We start from the raw sequence: 17,514 nt of genomic DNA, 5'->3' as shown, positions 1-17,514 counted from the left end.
TCCCCTGCTCATGCTCTCTCCCTGTCTCTCAAAATAAATAAACTTAAAAAATTAAAAAGGAAAAAAAGAAAGAAAACCAAAGCTGGAGGCATCCCAATTCTGGACCTCAAGCTGTATCACAAAGCTATAATCATCAAGACAGTATGGTACTGGCACAAAAACAGACACATAGATCAGGGGAACAGAACAGAGAACCCAGAAATGAACCCATAAATATATGGCCTACTAATCTCTGACAAAGCAGTAAAGAATATCCAATGGAAAAATGTCTCTTCAGCAAATGGGAAAACTGGACAGAGACATGCAGAAGAATAAACCTGGACCAATTTCTTACACCATACACAAAAACAAACTCAAAATGAATGAAAGACCTAAATGTAAGACAGGAAGCCACCAAAATCTTCGAGAAGGCAAGCAGCAACCTCTTTGACCTTGGTCATGGCAATTTCTTACTAGCCACATCTCCAGAATCAAGGAGAACAAAAGCAAAAATGAACTATTGGGACTTCATCGAGATAAAAAGCTTCTGCACAGTGAAGGAAATAATGATCAAAACTAAAAGGCAGCCTACAGAATGGGAGAAGATATTCATAAATGACATATCTGATAAAGAGTATCCAAAATCTATAAAGAACTTATAAAACTCAATACTCACAAAACAAATAACCCAGTGAAGAAATGGGCAAGATATGAATAGACACTTTCCCAAAGAAGTGGCTAAAATCCAGATGGCTAACAGACACATGAGAAGATGCTCAACACCACTCATCATCAGGAAAAAACAAATCAAAACTACAATGAGATATCACCTCACAATGGTCAGAGTGGCTAAAATGAACAACCCAGGCAACAACAGATGTTGGCAAGAAGTGGAGAAAGAGGAACCCTTTTGCACTGCTGGTAGGAATGCAAACTGGTGCAGCCACTCTGGAAAACAGTATGGAGGTTCCTCAAAAAATTAAAAATAGAACTACCCTACAACCCAGCAACTGCACTACTAGGTATTTATCCAAAAGATACAAAAATGCTGATTTGAAGGGGCACATGCACCCCAATGTTTATAGCAAAACTATCAACAACAGCCAAAGTATGGAAAAAGCCTCAATGTCCATAGACTGATAGATGAATAAAGAAGATGCGGTGTGTGTGTGTGTATATATATATATATACATACATATACATATACATATATATACATATATACATACACACACACAATGGAATATTACTTGATGAAAAAGAATGAAATCTTTCCATTTGCAACAACATGGATGAAACTGGAGGGTATTATTTAAAGCAAAATAAGTCAGTCAGAGAAAGACAAATATCATTATGATTTCACTCATATGTGGAATTTAAGAAACAAAACAGATGAACAGAGGGGAAGTGAAGGAAAAATAAGATAAAAACAAAGAGGGAGACAAGCCATAAGACACTCTTAAATACAGAAAACAGAGGGTTGCTGGCAAGGTACTGGGTGGGGGGATGAGCTATGTGGGCAATGGACATTAATGAGAGCACTTGTTGGGATAAGCCCTGAGTGTTTTATTTAGTGATGAATCACTAAATTCTATTCCTGACATCATTATTACACTTTATGTTAATTACTTTGGATTTAAATAAAAAAATAAATCTAAATAAATTTTAAAAAATAAAAAATAAAGGAGTCAGAATTAAGCTAATAAAGACCATACTGGAAGAAAAAAAAATGTTTATTTATTTGATGGGGGGGAGCAGGAGGGAGAGATAGTGTGAGTGGAGGAGGGACAGAACAGAAGGACAAAGAGAATCCCAAGTAGCCCCTCACTGTCAGTGCAGAGACTGACACAGAGGTCGATCACATGAACTTTGAGATCGTGATCTGAGCTAAAAACAAGAGTCAGATGCTCAACCAACTGAGCCACCCAGGTACCCCAAGCCAATAATACTCTTTGTTTATATATCATAGTAAACTCATTGTTTTAAAAAACTGTGCACTGAACCAAATCAGGAGTGATATTCTTAAAAATAAAGCATAATAAAGTACATGTTATTTTAACAGTGAAAGACAGATAATTACAAACAATTTGTTTGGGGAGGCTGGCTGGCTCAGTCAGTAGAGTATGCAACTCTTGATCTCTGGCTTGGGAGTTCGAGCACCAGCCAGGTATAGAGATTACTTAAAAGTAAAATCAAATTTAAAAATTGGTTCAAGCACCATATACAAAATAAATACTGAAAGCCCCAATTGTATCTCTGATAGAAAACCACTATTTAAAAATAAAAACATATACTAATGCCAGGGTCATTCACATCATGTAAAACCCTAAAAAAAATGAAAATTTTCAAAAACCGTATCTATTCTTTGGGCACCTGGGTGGCTCAGTTGGTTAAGTGTCCAACTTCAGCTCAGGTTTCTCACAGTTTGTGAGTTTGAGCCGTGCATCTAACTCTCTGCTATCAGTCCAGACCCTGCTTTGGATCCTCTGTCCCCCTCTCTACCCCTCCCCTATTTGCGCATGTGCGTATGCTCTCTCAAAAATACACATAAAAAGAAAACATATCTATTCTAGTTTATGTAGTTTTTAACTTTTCTTAGAACTGAAAAAAAAACAGGATTTTCAAAGACTGCAGAGTATATTGCAGATTTCATAAGACACTACCAAAATTAAAAATGCAGTCTTTCCTATACTTACTGTTATTATAAATATAGTGAGAATTTCAACCTAGAACACCCTCCCTAACAAATTATGTTGCCAAGAGAAAATAACAGAAACAAAGGTAGTTAGATGAAGTCCAAAGAGAAACCACTCAACTTTTTCATATTCCAAAATTACTTTGTACATAGTATACATGAAACTCAAAAACACTACTTTTTGTATAAAAAATGTTGTAAACAATGGTTTGAATCTGATTCCTGAAAGGGTAAAACAAACACATCTTAGGAATAGTCTGTAAACCTCACAAGTTACAATTGGCATTCTGGCAACTTAAAATATATTCTAAAAGTATATTAAGTACTTAAATGTTAGAAATTTAACATATTTCCCCATACAAATTATATTTCAAATGGTAAAATGCTTACCAAAGCTGTTTGACCCACAAAGTATCTGAAGACTAGTGTTAAATATTACTCTTTCAATTCTGCAGAGTTCTAATTCAAGACATCAGAAACAGTTCATTCATTGGTAGCAGAAAGCTCTCCCAAAAGCTGGGGGTCCAAGGAATGAATGACTTAATGACTTTTTAAAAGTCAATATTGACTGTTTAGGAGTCAATTACTGACTCTGTGTCAAACAGGCTTATTTAACTCATTCACTGATTCTCTATTTCTTTCTACATAAGGCAATTCTCTGGCTCCAACTGTGGAACAGGCCGGGGGTTTGGATCCAAATTCCTTAGCTGTTTGAAGTTGGTAAAACTGACTACAAATATACTTTATCAAGTTTTCAAATCTCAATTTCAATATAATTGATTTGTACCGCAAAAACATATATATTATATATGGATAATGATCTTTCAGTAGTAGTCTTACCACTTCTTGAACTAAGCTGATCAGTTCCATGAGACGCCGACGAAGTTTGGCTACCTCTTCGTTCACTTTAGTAACATGCTGCTCATAGATTTCTGCCAAAGGTTTAAAGGTATGTCCACCATGCTATTTAAATAATAAGAATAATTTTAGAACATTTTCTTTTACCTTATTCATTTACATTTCTTTATTAACACTCTATGGATGCTAATAAACTGGTTAGTAGTTTACTTTTTCGGCTATACTGACTTTGTTAAAATCAACTAGAGCTTCCTTAAAATCACTTGGCCCTTATAGGAAATCCTTAAAGACTATAGCACAGGGGTGTCAGGGTGGCTCAGTCAGTTAAGCATCCAAATTTAGCTCAGGTCACGATCTCACTGTCCATGACTTCGAGCCCCACATCAGACTCTGTGCAGACAGCTCAGAGCCTGGAACCTGCTTCAGATTCTATGTCTCCCTCTATCTCTGTCCCTCCCTCGCTCACTGTCTCTGTCTGCCTGTCTCTCTCCCCTCCTCTCAAAAATAAACATTCAAAAAAAATTTTTTTAAAGAACTGTAGCAAAATGTTAACACTTATCTAGAAACCTTTACTCATTAGAAAGAACCAAAATCTTTTACCATGGCTCAAACCAGCTGACACAACATTGTCACTTTCTTCTTCATCATCACTAGCCTTTTCAAGTTCTCAAACTTCTTTTCAGTGGGCCTTTGCAAAAGTAACTTCTCATTCAAAAATAATTTTTGTTTATCTTCCCTCCCCAACTCTTCACCTTTTAATTCCTACTCATCCTTTGGAGCTTAGCTCAGTCTTATAGGGTCAGGTCCCAAAGTTATTCATGCTTATCAGCACTGTATAAATATTTCTAATATATATTACAGTGATTAAATACAGAACTAATTGTTTGATATCTATATTACCACTAACCCCCCAGTCTCTAGCACAACTGAATAAATTATTAAGACACTAAAAATACACTATTAGCAAAGCAATAAATATATTCCTTATGCCACAAAGAATTACTGTAGAGACAGAAGACTCACAAATCCATTTGTATTCAAAGAATTTTTAAGGGCTAAAAACCAATTTTCTTTTCTTTTTTAATGTTTATTAATTATTAGAGAGAGTGCAAGCAGGGTTGGGGCAGAGAGAGACACAGAAGCCAAAGCAGTTTCCAGGCTCTGAGCTTCAGCACAGAGTCCGACATGGGACTCAAACTCACAAACTACAAGTTCATGACTTGAGCCGAAGTCATATGCTTAAACAACTGAGCCACCCAGGTGCCCCCTACAACCAATTTTCTATCCAATTTTAATACTATAATTTATAACTCTCGATTAATATATAGAACTTAAATCTATATAAGAAACTTCCTATTAATGGATATATTCTCACTAGCATTGCCTTATCCAACCAAAGCACCTCAACATAGTCTCTAAGATAAAAAAAAAAAATGTAGATTTTTGCATGTCCAGTTAATATACGGAAAGAATGTTTCCATTTGTTCTTCTTACTAAATGCATACATTTAAAGTACTAAATTGTAAGAATTCCATTTTTTCTATTCATCACATTAGAAACGTATTATTCAAGGGGCGCCTGGGTGGCTCAGTCGGTTAGGCGTCCGACTTCGGCTCAGGTCATGATCTCACAGTTCGTGGGTTCAAGCTCCACGTCAGGCTCTGTGCTGACAGCTAGCTCAGAGCCTGGAGCCTGCTTCAGATTCTGTGTCTCCCTCTCTCTCTGACCCTCCTCTGCTCATGCTGTCTCTCTCTCAGAAATAAATTTTAAAACATTTAAAAAAAAAAAGAAAAAGAAACACATTATTCAAATCCTAACAGAAAAAATTCTATACTGAACTCTATTCAGCCAAGTTGCCTGTCATTTTCTCCCTAAAATATGCTAATGCCCTAAAAGTGATCAATTCTCATTGTTGACACTTAGATTGGATTGTCTACTCACTTTCTGCTCCTACTGTAACTAACTCTCCCCACCAAAAACCTACTGTTTCAATTTTCAAGCCTATTTACATGAATCGTACCTATTACATAAGTATCAATTTAATTAAATATTAATTAAACAACAGACAACTGTGAAATAAAAAGCTATTTCCAGGAAAATGAACTTAAATGTTTTATTTGATAAAAGGCACAATACCTTAAAAAACAACTTTTAAATTATATTGGAAAAGAGAAACAAATTATAAGATCCAGATGTTTGCATTCATATTGTTTCACAAATACCTAAAGTTATCGTTCCATTTTAAGAAACCAAAATTGGATATTGTGGCCAAGACATCAGATCAACTGATAAGACCTTGATCCTACAATAAAAGATTTGCTAATAAAAGATTTTATAGATTTTCTTTCCTAAAATTTTAATATTTATATTCACGTGTGCGAGAGAGAGAGAGCGAGAGAGAGAGAGCGCGCAAGAGCAAGCAGGCGAGGGGCAGAGAGAGGAGAAGACAGAATCTGAACCAGGCTCCAGGCTCTGAGCTGTCAGCACAGAGCCCAACGCAAGGGCTTGAACTCACAAACCATGAGATCATGACCTGTGCCCAAGTCGGACACTCAACTGACTGGGACAACCAGGTGCCCCAAATTTTATAGGTTTTCCATTAAAATAATGTATTTATGTGAATATCCCAAAACACCACCACAAAAGAAGTTTGTGGTATGATACCTTCTACTACATCAGACATATTTAATTTTCAATTTTATAAACAGAGTAAATTATTTTCTATCTAAATCAAACAAGTATTTCAGTGCTTTCTAGTCTCTAACTAAAAGTAATGTGCCAAATTTGTTCTACTCACCATTCCTCCCCAAAGTGCACACTGATGGCAGATACACTTCTTACAAGTCCAGCAAAATACACTAAGTTTTTCATGGTGATTTTCACATCTATATATTATGAAAAGAAAATAGCATTTAAATTAAATTAAAATTAAAACATAATTACCTCAACAAATTCCTAAGTTTGGGAAATAAGTCAATTTTAAAATATCTCAGGAAACAATATAAAATGCATTCCATGGCTTTTTAAGCTAAAAAATCTTATGTGGACACAAAATTTTTTAAGTATTGTTTTCATTAATATATACTTTACAATCATGTGAAAAATGCAGACTAGTTTCTAAATAACATAAATACATCATCATTTCCTAGCATCACTGTAGATAAGTTCTATCTTACTACTACATTTTGGGCAAATCACATTATGAGTCTATACCAACACAAACACGTATGCACGTACAACTGTTTGTTCCCCATGTGGCCAGTGCTAAAAATGAAGACACATACAATTATATAATGTAATGCCATATTCTCATGAGAAATGAACAACTCAAATTTTAAAAAATGACTTTCCCCTTAAATTGGATATTCACATGCAAACCATGGATTTGGATCTGGTTGCAAATTGAACTGCATCCTCACCAAATTCCTTTTGGAGGCCTAATGTAAATATATTTGGAGACATGGCCTTTAAGGAGGTAATGAAGGTTAAATGAAGTCATAAGGGTAGAACCCTAACCCAACAAAACTGGTGTCTATACAAGAAGACAAAGGAAGAGAAAGACATCAGGAGTATGTGAGGAGGAGCCTTATCAGGAGTATGTGAGGAGGAGTCAAAGAGAAAGGTCTCACCAGAAACCAACCTTGATAATACCTTAACCTTAAAATTTCCAGCCTCCAAAACCATTAAAAATAAATTTCTGTTATTAGGGGCACCTGGGTGGCTTAGTCGGTTAGGCGTCCGACTTTCGCTTAGGTCATGATCTCACAGTTCGTGGGTTCGAGCCCCGCGTCGGGCTCTGTGCTGACTGCCAGCTCAGAGCCTGGAGCCTATTTCAGAGTCTGTGTCTCCCTCTCTCTCTGACCCTCCCCTGCTCACGCTGTCTCTCTCTCTCTTCTAGAAATAAATAAAAAATATTTAAAAAAAAAATTTCTGTTATTAAACCCATCCAGTCTATGGTATTCTGTTATGGTAACCCTAGCAGACAAACACCTTTAGCTCCTATCATATGCAAAATTTAAATCAAAGTAGGTCAAAGACCTAAATATAAGACCTAAAACTATGTAACTCTTATAAAAGAGCATAAAGGAAAAGCTTCACAATATTGGATTTGGAAATTATTTCTTAAGGGGCGCCTGGGTGGCTCAGTTGGCTAAGCATCCAACTTTGGCTCAGGTCATGATCTCACGGTTTGTGGGTTCGAGCCCTGTGTCAGGCTCTGTGCTGACAGCTAGCTCAGAGCCTGGAGCCTGCTTCAGATCCTGTATCTCCCTCTCTCTCTGACCCTCCCCTGCTCACGCGGTCTTCTCTCTCAGAAATAAATAAAACATTTAAAAAAAGAGAGAAATTATCTCTTAAATATGACACCAAAAGCACATGCAACAGAGGTAAAATATTCTACATCAAAATTTAAAACTTCTGTACATCAAATAACACAAGAAACAGACTGAGAGGACAATCTATGGAATAGGAGACTATATTTGCAAATCATGTTATCTGATAAAGTAGTTAATATCCAAAATACATAAAGAACTCCTACAACTTAACAACAGTAAAAACTAAAAATTAAAAAAAAAAAAAAACGATTAAAATATGGGCAAAGGACTTGAACAGACACTTTTCTCCAGGTATCCAAATAACCAACAAGCATATGAAAAGATGTTGAGCATCCTAATCATCAGATAAGTGCAAATCAAAACCACAAGATACTTCTTCATCCCTAGTAAGATGGCTATTATTAAAAAAAGCAAAACAAGTGTTGCCAAGGATGTGGAGAAATTGGATCCTGTATACTGTTGCAAGGAATGTGATACAGTATAGCTGCCATGGAAAACACTATGGATGTTCCTCAATATATTTAAAACAAAATTCCATATAATCTAACAATACCACTGCTGGGTATATTTCCAAAAAAGGGGTGCCTGGCTGGCTAAGTCAGTACAGCATGCAACTCCTGATCTCAGAGTTGTGAGTACAATCTTCACATTGGGCATAGGGATTACTTAAAAATCTTTAAAAAAAAAAAAAAAAAAAAAATGAAAGGCATGGTTTAGAAAAGATCAACACACTAAAGAATTATTCACAACAGCCCAAAAGTGAAAGCAATCCAAATATCCAACAGATGAACAGGATAAACATAATGTGATGAACATACATGATGGAATATTAATCAGTCTTAAAAAGGAATGAAATTCTGACATATGTTCCATTATGCAAAGTCAAGGAAGGTAGTAGCAAAAAGACAAATACTGTATAATTTTGCTAACATGAATAATATAGAGTAGTCAAAGTCAAAGAAACAGAAAGTGAAATGGTGGTTGCCAGGGTTGGTAGGAGATTGGGGAATTACTGTTTAATGGGTGGAGAGTTTCAGATTTGCAAGATGAAAAAGTTTTGGAGACTGGTTGTACAATGTGAATATACTAAACACTATTGAACTGTTGAACTATATGCTTAAAAATAGCTAAGATACTAAATTTTATATTTTATGTAAATGTATTTTACTATGATTTCAAAAATTTTTAAGTTTCTGTTGCCTATGAAAGAGACACATTGTTGCATTTCTTAAAAAGATTCTCACTGAGGCACCTGGGTAGCTCAGTTGTCAGTTAAGCATCCAACTTTGGCTCAGGTCACGATCTACACAGTTGCTGAGTTTGAGCCCTCTGCTGTCAACACAAAGACCGCTTCTGAACCTCTGTCCCCCCTTTCTCTCTGCCTCTCCCCTGCTCATGCTTGCTCTCTCAAAAATAAATACACATTTAAAAAAATAAAACTTCTCACTAATGAAGTACACTGAGCTTAGAGAAAATAAATGTCTACATTTTATTTTTTCATTTGTAAGTAATCTCAATACCAAAAAGAAATATAAGTATTAAAAAACAGCATATTATATACTATCTGGAAGATCATTTAGCATAGTTCCATACTACCAAATTTAGAACACAGCTTTTATAATACAGGGAATTTATCAGAACAACTCTTTAACAGTGGCCTATAGGCATCTTCAGCAAACAAAGGGGAATAGGAGCCAGCTGACATCAAGAACAAAGAAGAGATTAGCAAACACTAGGAGTTCCACTCCTTTTATCAGAGGCTCTAATAAAAGAAGCCAATCAAGAGTTAGAAGGGTCTTTCAAAATACTGATCTCAAAATGATTCCAGAAGAAAAATAATTAAGTGTTCACCTATAAAACAAAAAAGAAACTTTCAATAGTGTCATTAAAATCATTATCAACATCTATGAAATACTCAAACACGAGTTGAGGGCATACTTGTCCTTTTCATTTTCTTCATGTTTGGTGAGACTGCAGAGTTGAAGAGTATCAAGCTGCTGGGTTACTTCTTCTGCCCAACGACAGTTTACTAGTTCTCGTAGCTGGAGTGGAGCACTGGAGAAAAAATATGTAAATATATTCCAATTCAGGCATTTGAGATTATTTTCTAACATAAACATATTCCAAAGGTAAATATGTGAGATGAAAGTGCTGTCAATGGGGGGAATCCTTTCACAATACTTATATCAAATCATCATGATGTACCCTTTAAATGTATAACAATTTTATCTACCAACTATACCTCAAAATATTAAAAAACAGAATTACCATATAATCCAGCAAATACCACTTCTGGGTATATGTCCCAAAAAATTGAAGGCAGTTCTTGAAAAGATGAACACCCATGATCATAGCAGCATTATTCACAATAGCCCAAAAATGGAAGCAATTCAAATGTCCATCATTGGATGAATGGATAAATTAAATGTGATATATATACACGATGGAGTAATAATCAGGCTTAAGAAGGAATGAAACTCTAACATATGCTACAACATGCATGAATTGAGGACATACAAAATGAAGGAAGACAGTTACAAAAAAAAAAAGAAATTATCAAATAAACACAGACATCAAAATAGAACTCAATCATATTCATACCATATTACTATTAAAATAATAACAGGCTCCATGAAAAGTATGGTTTGCAACGTATTTTTACATTAATATGTCATTTACCAAAAAAAACTCAGATTACAGATTGAAATCTTAATACCTTAAAGTTGTACTATCCAAAATGATGGCCACTAGTCACATGTGACTATTTACAATTCTAATTATTTTCTAGTTTTTTTATTTTTTCTTGAGAGACTGAATGCATGCACAAGCAGGGGAAGGGCAATAAGGGAGTAAGAGAGAATCCCAAGCAGGCTCCACAGTCAGCATCCAGAGCCCAACACGGGGCTCAATCTCACAACCATGAGACCATAACCTGAACTGAAACCAAAAGTCAACACTCAACTGACTGAGCCACCCAGCCACCCCAAAAATTTAAATTAATTAAAATTAAATAAGAATAAAATTTCATGGGACTCCTGGGTGGCTCAGTCAGTTAAGCATCCAACTTTAGCTCAGGTCACGGTCTTACAGTTTATGGGTTTGAGCCCCACATTGGCCTCTGTACCGACAGCTCATAGCCTGGAACCTGCTTCAGATTGTGTCTCCCTCTCTCTCCGTCTCTCCCCTCCTTGTGCTCTGTCACTCTCTCTAAAAAATAAAATAAACATTAAAAAAAAAGAATAAAATTTCATGACACAGTCAAACTAGATATATTTCAAATGTTCAACTGCCACATGTACCCAGTGGAATTAAACAGCAAAGGTACAGAACATTAACCATCATTACAGAAAGTTTCTGTTTGATAGTGCTGGTTTTCTTAAAAGTCAATAAGAAAGTAAATACATGATAAAAATGGGCAACAAATGAGATGAAGAGGTAGTTTAAGCAAAACAAAATAAGCAACTAAATATGCTTCCAAAGAAGTTCAGTTTCAATCATTTTTTTAAAAAGCATATTTAATGGGTGCCTGGGTGGCTCAATCTGTTAAGCATCCAATTCTTGGTTTCGGCTCAGGTCATGATCTCATGGTTTGTGGGTTCAAGCCCCCATGGGTCTCTGCATTGAGAGCCTGCTTGGGATTCTATCATTTTCTCTCTACCCCTCCCCAGCTCACCCACAGTCTCACTCTCAAAATAAATAAATAAACTTTAAAAATTAAAAAAAATTGGGGCGCCTGGGTGGCTTAGTCGGTTGAGCGTCCAACTTTCAGTTAGGTCATGATCTCGCGGTTCGTGGGTTCAAGCCCCATGTCGGGCTCTGTGCTGACTGCCAGCTCGGAGCCTGGAGCCTGTGTCAGTCTGTGACTCCCTCTCTCTCTGACCCTCCCCTGCTCACGCGGTCTCTCTCTCTCTCTCTCCTAGAAATAAATAAAACATTAAAAAAAAAAATTTTTTTTAATTTAAAATGAGATACTATTTTTCATTTAATAGAATGACAAAAAGATAGATTGATAACCAGTACTGGCAGAATGTGAGGAAAAGGCACTTTCATATTTATTATTAGGAATGGTAAATAGTAAAAACCTTTCTTTCAATGTAATCTGGCACTATTATATGAAAAAAAAAAGTGGAAATGATCTAAATGTGTCTGAAAATAAGCATATTAAATAAATCAACATACTGTCATACAGTGGATTATTATTCATACTTTTTAAAAAAATGACATATGTGTACATATTATCAAGGAAGGTCCCACCATATTTTACGTTAAAAAAAATAGTATTATAACACATTTAGGTGTTTTGAGAAAAAAACAGTATGTATACATATCAGTATACTCCTAGAAAAATGTCTACAATAGACAATAAAATCTAACCATTTCTTTTTTTTTAATTTATTTATTTCTGAGAGAGAGAGAGAGAGACAGCGTGAGTCGGGGAGGGGCAGAGAGAGGGAGACAGAATCTGAAGCAGGCTCCAGGCTCTGAGCTAGCTGTCAGCACAGAGCCCGACACACAGCTCGAACCCAGAAACCGTGAGATCAGGACCTAAGCTGAAGTCGGACGCTTAACCGACTGAGCCATCCAGGCGCCCCTAACCATTTCTTTTGAAAGTGTTACTTAATTAAAAGATTAGGCAGAGAGTATCAGAAATAGAAATCTTTTTATTTTATTATCCATATTAGAAAAGTTGGAGAACTTTTCAGCTGTATTTTAATTACGAAAATCAAGAAGTTAAAAAATGCTTCTCTAAAACACGGTAAATAACATACATAATACAGTCGATGTAATTCTAAGTCAGATAAATTAGTATGCATTTATCTAGACAGATTGCTTATTTTCTTCTCAACCAAATTCACAAAGAGGAGAAATGTGGCAGAATGCAAAAAAAATCTATGACTATTAGAGCACACTCTAAGTCCATCACCTTACTATTTAACAAATTCACAAATAATCATGGCAAAAACCTTACCGGCAATGAGGACATTGAGCTCTCTGCTCTGTCAGCCAGCGCTAAAGAGGCAAAAGAAATAGATTTTGATTATAGAAATATCATGACTTTAATTTGTACATATTGAATACTTAAATACCAAATTTAATGAGTTTAACTCTCTAGTGCCTATATTAATTACAGACATACTTACAGAAATAGTATACATTCAATCTATCTCCTTCTCATTCATTATCACTGTGATGGGGACAAATTTTCAAAGGGACAGAACTAATTCCAAAACAGTTTGGGAGCTTTTCTCTCATAGGAAAGAGAAAGTGATCCTAAGACTATCTGATTACCCCGAGGAAGATGTTGATAAGCTTCACAAAATCAGTGATAATACAGTAACCACCACCCCTAAAAATAAACTACAGTGATTATTTACTTTCAACTAACCTCTCACAAAATCCCTGAGAAAGTCTGTGGTACTACTAAATTCCTTTCTGAAAAGTCAACTAATGTTGAAGAATATGGATTATGAATTATGGATATATAAATTAGACCTAAAATATGAATAAGCAATACAACAGAAATTCAGATCTTAAAAGCTCTATAGTTCAGTAATGTAATTTCTGCAGAACTTGGTTTCTTCATGATTATAAAAAGCTTTTATATGAGATCTACTAACCTTAAAATTCTATTGAGTTGTTTTAATTATTACTGGATAGGAAGCAGTTTTATACCATATACAAAGCAGATGCTAAGGTTATTTGAATACCTTTCCAAAAATAAATAGCATCAGGGTTAAGCTTTTTAAAGTCAAATAATTAACTCAGAAATGAAATTCCCAAGGAAACATTAGAGGACAATAAAAGATAAAAGATAGTAAGTAAAAAGGTACTTCACAGCAAACAATATAAAGCTCGAAGAAAACGAAAATAGACACAAAAGGATTCCTCTATGCTTAATAACCTTGAAGATTATTTCTTTGGTCCTTCAGCAAAAATAAGATTTGGGTCAGGTTTCTTCCTCTCAAACAATGCTTTGCTAAATCCACTGTACTCCTTTAAGGCTGGTTTTAGCCCACACTTCTCTTGCCTCACCTTCTACCTCACTCTAGGAAACCCAACAAGGTTAAGGCTTTGGGAATATTTATTTCCTCTCTCTCCCCAGGATATTCTTCAACTATATCATTCCTACTCATCCTTTAGATTTCAGTTTATGTCACTTCCTCCAGAAAGCTTGCCCTGACTCTCTACAGACTACCACAGCAACCTGTGCTTCTCCCTTCATTGTGCTTTTGACACTTCATTACGCTGACTTATTTATTGGTCTCCTCTGCCCGGCTAGACTATAAGCTCTATAAAGGTTGGGACCACAACAGAGAGTGACAAGTCCATATTTTTAAATATGCCTCTCCATTTCAGTCAAAACAGGCTTATTGCTGCACCACCCTTGCTATATCTGTGTATTTGCTAATATGTCCCTCCCTCCATGTGCTGTCCCATGGGAATGTCCAGTAATTAGGTCCATAAAACTTTCCTAACTATCAAGCTAGTAATCTTTCCCATCTCTGAATATTTACGCCATTTTTACCTTGTATTCCATAATCTAACATAATCACTAAATAAATATGGCAATTTTAATACATTAGGAAAAACAATATTTCTCCCAAACCAAAACCAAAGGTAAGAATGAGACAATATTAATGCAAAAGAAGAATTAAAGTAAATATTATAGTAGAGTAATTCTCCACATTCAATTTAAGAACCTCTCTCCATTAAAATGGAAGAATCACAAGCTTTAGACAGTATTCAGACCTTGGTCTGACTCCTAGCTCTGACACTTACTGACTACAGGACACCAGATATGTGACTGAGCTCAAGTTTCCTCATATGCAACAAGAGAATCAACATACCCACTCTGCAAGACTAGGCCAGGGAAATTCTCAACAATAACCTATCAAACTGAATTCAACGGTATATTAAAAAGACTATACAGCATGACCAAGTGGAATTTACTCTTGAAGTGCTAAGATAGTTCAACATACAAAAATCATTCAATATAACACATCACATTAATAAAATGAAGGAAAAAACCCACATGATCATCTCAACTGATGCAGAAAAGGCCTCTGACAAAATCTAATATCCTCTCATGATAAAAACACTCAAGAAAAAGGAACAAAAGAGAACTTCCTCGAGTTGATAAAGTCCATACATAAAAGATTCACAGTGAATATCATACTCAATGGTGAAACACTGAAAACTTTTTCCTTAAGATCAGGAAAAAGACAAGGATGCTCATTTTCACTTCTATCCAACATAATACTGAAAATTTCACCAACAGCAATTTAAGCAAGTAAAAAAAATTACAAAAGCAACCCAACTGGAATAGTAACATTTTTTTCAATAACATAATCTTACATGCAGGAAAACCCTAATGGTTCCACACAAAAAAACCTGTTAATATTAATGAACAAAATTAACAAATTTGCCAAAATTGCAGAATACAAAATCAACCCACAAAAATACCACTCACATTTCTATATGCTAGCAATGAAGAATTCAAAGAGGAAACTATGAAAACACAAAGAAAAAAGTAAAATACCTAGGAAGAAACTCAACCAAGGAGGTGGAAGATTTATACATGGAAAACTATAAAACACCACTGAAAGAAATGAAAGAAGTCCTAAATAAATCAAAAGACATCCCATGTTCACAATTGAAGATTTAATCCTGTTAAAATGCCAATACCACCCAAAGCAATCTACAGAATCAAGGTAATTCTTATCAAAACCCCAATGGTGCTTTTTACAGAAGTAGAAAAACTCATTCTAAAATTTAAATGGAGGGTCACCTGGGTGGCTCCATTGGTTAACTATCCTACTCTTGATCTGTGCTCAGGTCATGACCTTGCCATTTGTGAGACTAGACCCTGAGTCAGGCTCTGAGCTGACCGGGCAGAGCCTGCTTGGAATTCTCTCTCTCCCTATCTGTGCCCCTCCCCTGCTTGTGCTTGCTCCCTAGCTCTTTCTCTCTCAAAATAAACAAACATGAAAAAGAAATTAAAAAAAATAAATAAAACTTTGAAAATAAATATATAAAGACAAATGTTATATGATTACATTTATATGAAGTACTTATACTTAGTACAGAAACCGAAAGAATAATGGTTACCGGGACTGGGGAAGACGATAATGGATAGAAGTAAGGAAAGAAGGCATCTCTTTTTCCTGATCTTAAAGGAAAAAGTTAAGGTACTGCTACATTATGAGAATGGCTAAAATTCAAGACTAAACATACCAAGTATGGGCATTAATGTGGAAGAATTAGAACTCTCATACACTGCTGATAAGAATTTAAAATGACACTATTTTAGAACACAGTTGTACAATCTGTTAAAAAGTTAGATACACATCTACCATGTGACCTAGCTATTCCACTCCTATTTACTTACCTAAGAGAAAAGTTTAAATCCATTCAAATACTTGCATACAAATGTTCATACCAGTTGTCTATGTAAATAGCAAAAAGTAGAAGCAGTTTATGTCCAACTACAGGTGAATGGATAAACAAATTATGGTATATGCATAAAATGGTACTACTACCCAGCAGTAAAAAGGAATACTATTGATCCATACAACATAGATACATCTCTAAATAATTTTGCTGACTGAAAAAAGCCGGACACATAGAACGTATTTTAAGATTCCATTTGTACAAAAGTCCAAAAATCAAACTTATCTACAGTCAGAAAGCAGATCAGTGATTTTCCTGGGAATAAGACAAGTGGAGGGAGGGATTATCAAAAGGTATAAAGAAACTTTTGGGGATTATAGATATATTCACTATCTTGATTGTACTGATGGTTTCACAAGTATATACATTTACCAAAACTTACCAAACTGTACACTTGATCTGTCCCAAACCACTAGATAACTGTGGACAAGTCTATTCACAGGTGTGGACCTTAGTCTGATTTATTCAGTGACACAAGCATCTGGCCTGTCATGGATAATTAAATTTTCATGATCAAATGAACAGAAATGGGAAGGAAGAGAAGGGAGAGACTTTCAAATAAATAATACAATTTGACTGGGTGGAGTGCACAGGTCTCATGGACTTCCCTCCTGTAATTATCCCCCTTTCTCCAGCATCATTAATTATTCTTTCTCTATTGTTTCAGTCCCAATGAGATATAAACCTTTCAACCCACTCCTTTTTCTTCCCCCTTACATCAAAATTCTTAAGAGTTTTTATACTTGCTATCTCATTTGCCTCCCACTCCCAGCCAACATGCTTTTGTCTTATTCCACTAAAACTACTCATCAAAGTTACCAATGACCTACATATTCTCAAATCCAATGGTTAAATCCCAAACCAGAACTACTAAACAGTTAACCTACTCCACTATGAAACACGTTTTTCACTTGAATTCTGTGATGCCTCACTCATGGCTCCTTCTTGTTATCTGCTACTTAATCCTCCTCCTCCTGACCTCTAAATGTTGAGTGACCCAGAGTTCAAACAGAAAAATCTTTTCCCTATCAGATAATCTGGTGATCTCATCAAATGCCTTAAATACTATCATATGCTAATTCAGTATCTCTAACATCCTTCCTCAACTACAGGTTCATGTTTCCAACTGCCAACATCTCCAGTTAGATGTATAATAAAAATCTTAAACTTTACATATTTAAAAACAAAACATGTACA

General features: G+C 35.4%; 1 protein-coding gene across 4 annotated transcripts in view; it reads right to left on the bottom strand.

Annotated features, from left to right (window-relative positions):
• The window catches only part of TRIM37 (tripartite motif containing 37), a 127,018-nt gene that overhangs the window by 101,808 nt on the left and 7,696 nt on the right, over positions 1 to 17,514 (bottom strand). For all 4 annotated transcript variants that reach the window (XM_077745620.1, XM_077745623.1, XM_077745621.1 and 1 more), the window contains exons 3-6: positions 12,836 to 12,876; positions 9,805 to 9,921; positions 6,330 to 6,417; positions 3,515 to 3,637 (exon numbers count right to left, since the gene is read on the bottom strand). In XM_077745620.1, the coding sequence (XP_077601746.1) occupies positions 3,515 to 3,637; positions 6,330 to 6,417; positions 9,805 to 9,921; positions 12,836 to 12,876 (369 nt within the window). The remainder of the gene's footprint in view (positions 1 to 3,514; positions 3,638 to 6,329; positions 6,418 to 9,804; positions 9,922 to 12,835; positions 12,877 to 17,514) is intronic.

This window comes from Crocuta crocuta, unplaced genomic scaffold (genome assembly GCF_008692635.1).
Source record: "Crocuta crocuta isolate KB4526 unplaced genomic scaffold, BGI_CrCroc_1.0 scaffold333, whole genome shotgun sequence".
Lineage (NCBI taxonomy): Eukaryota > Metazoa > Chordata > Mammalia > Carnivora > Hyaenidae > Crocuta > Crocuta crocuta.
Note: the sequence above shows the minus strand (reverse complement) of the source record. Positions and strands in the feature narration are given on the sequence as shown.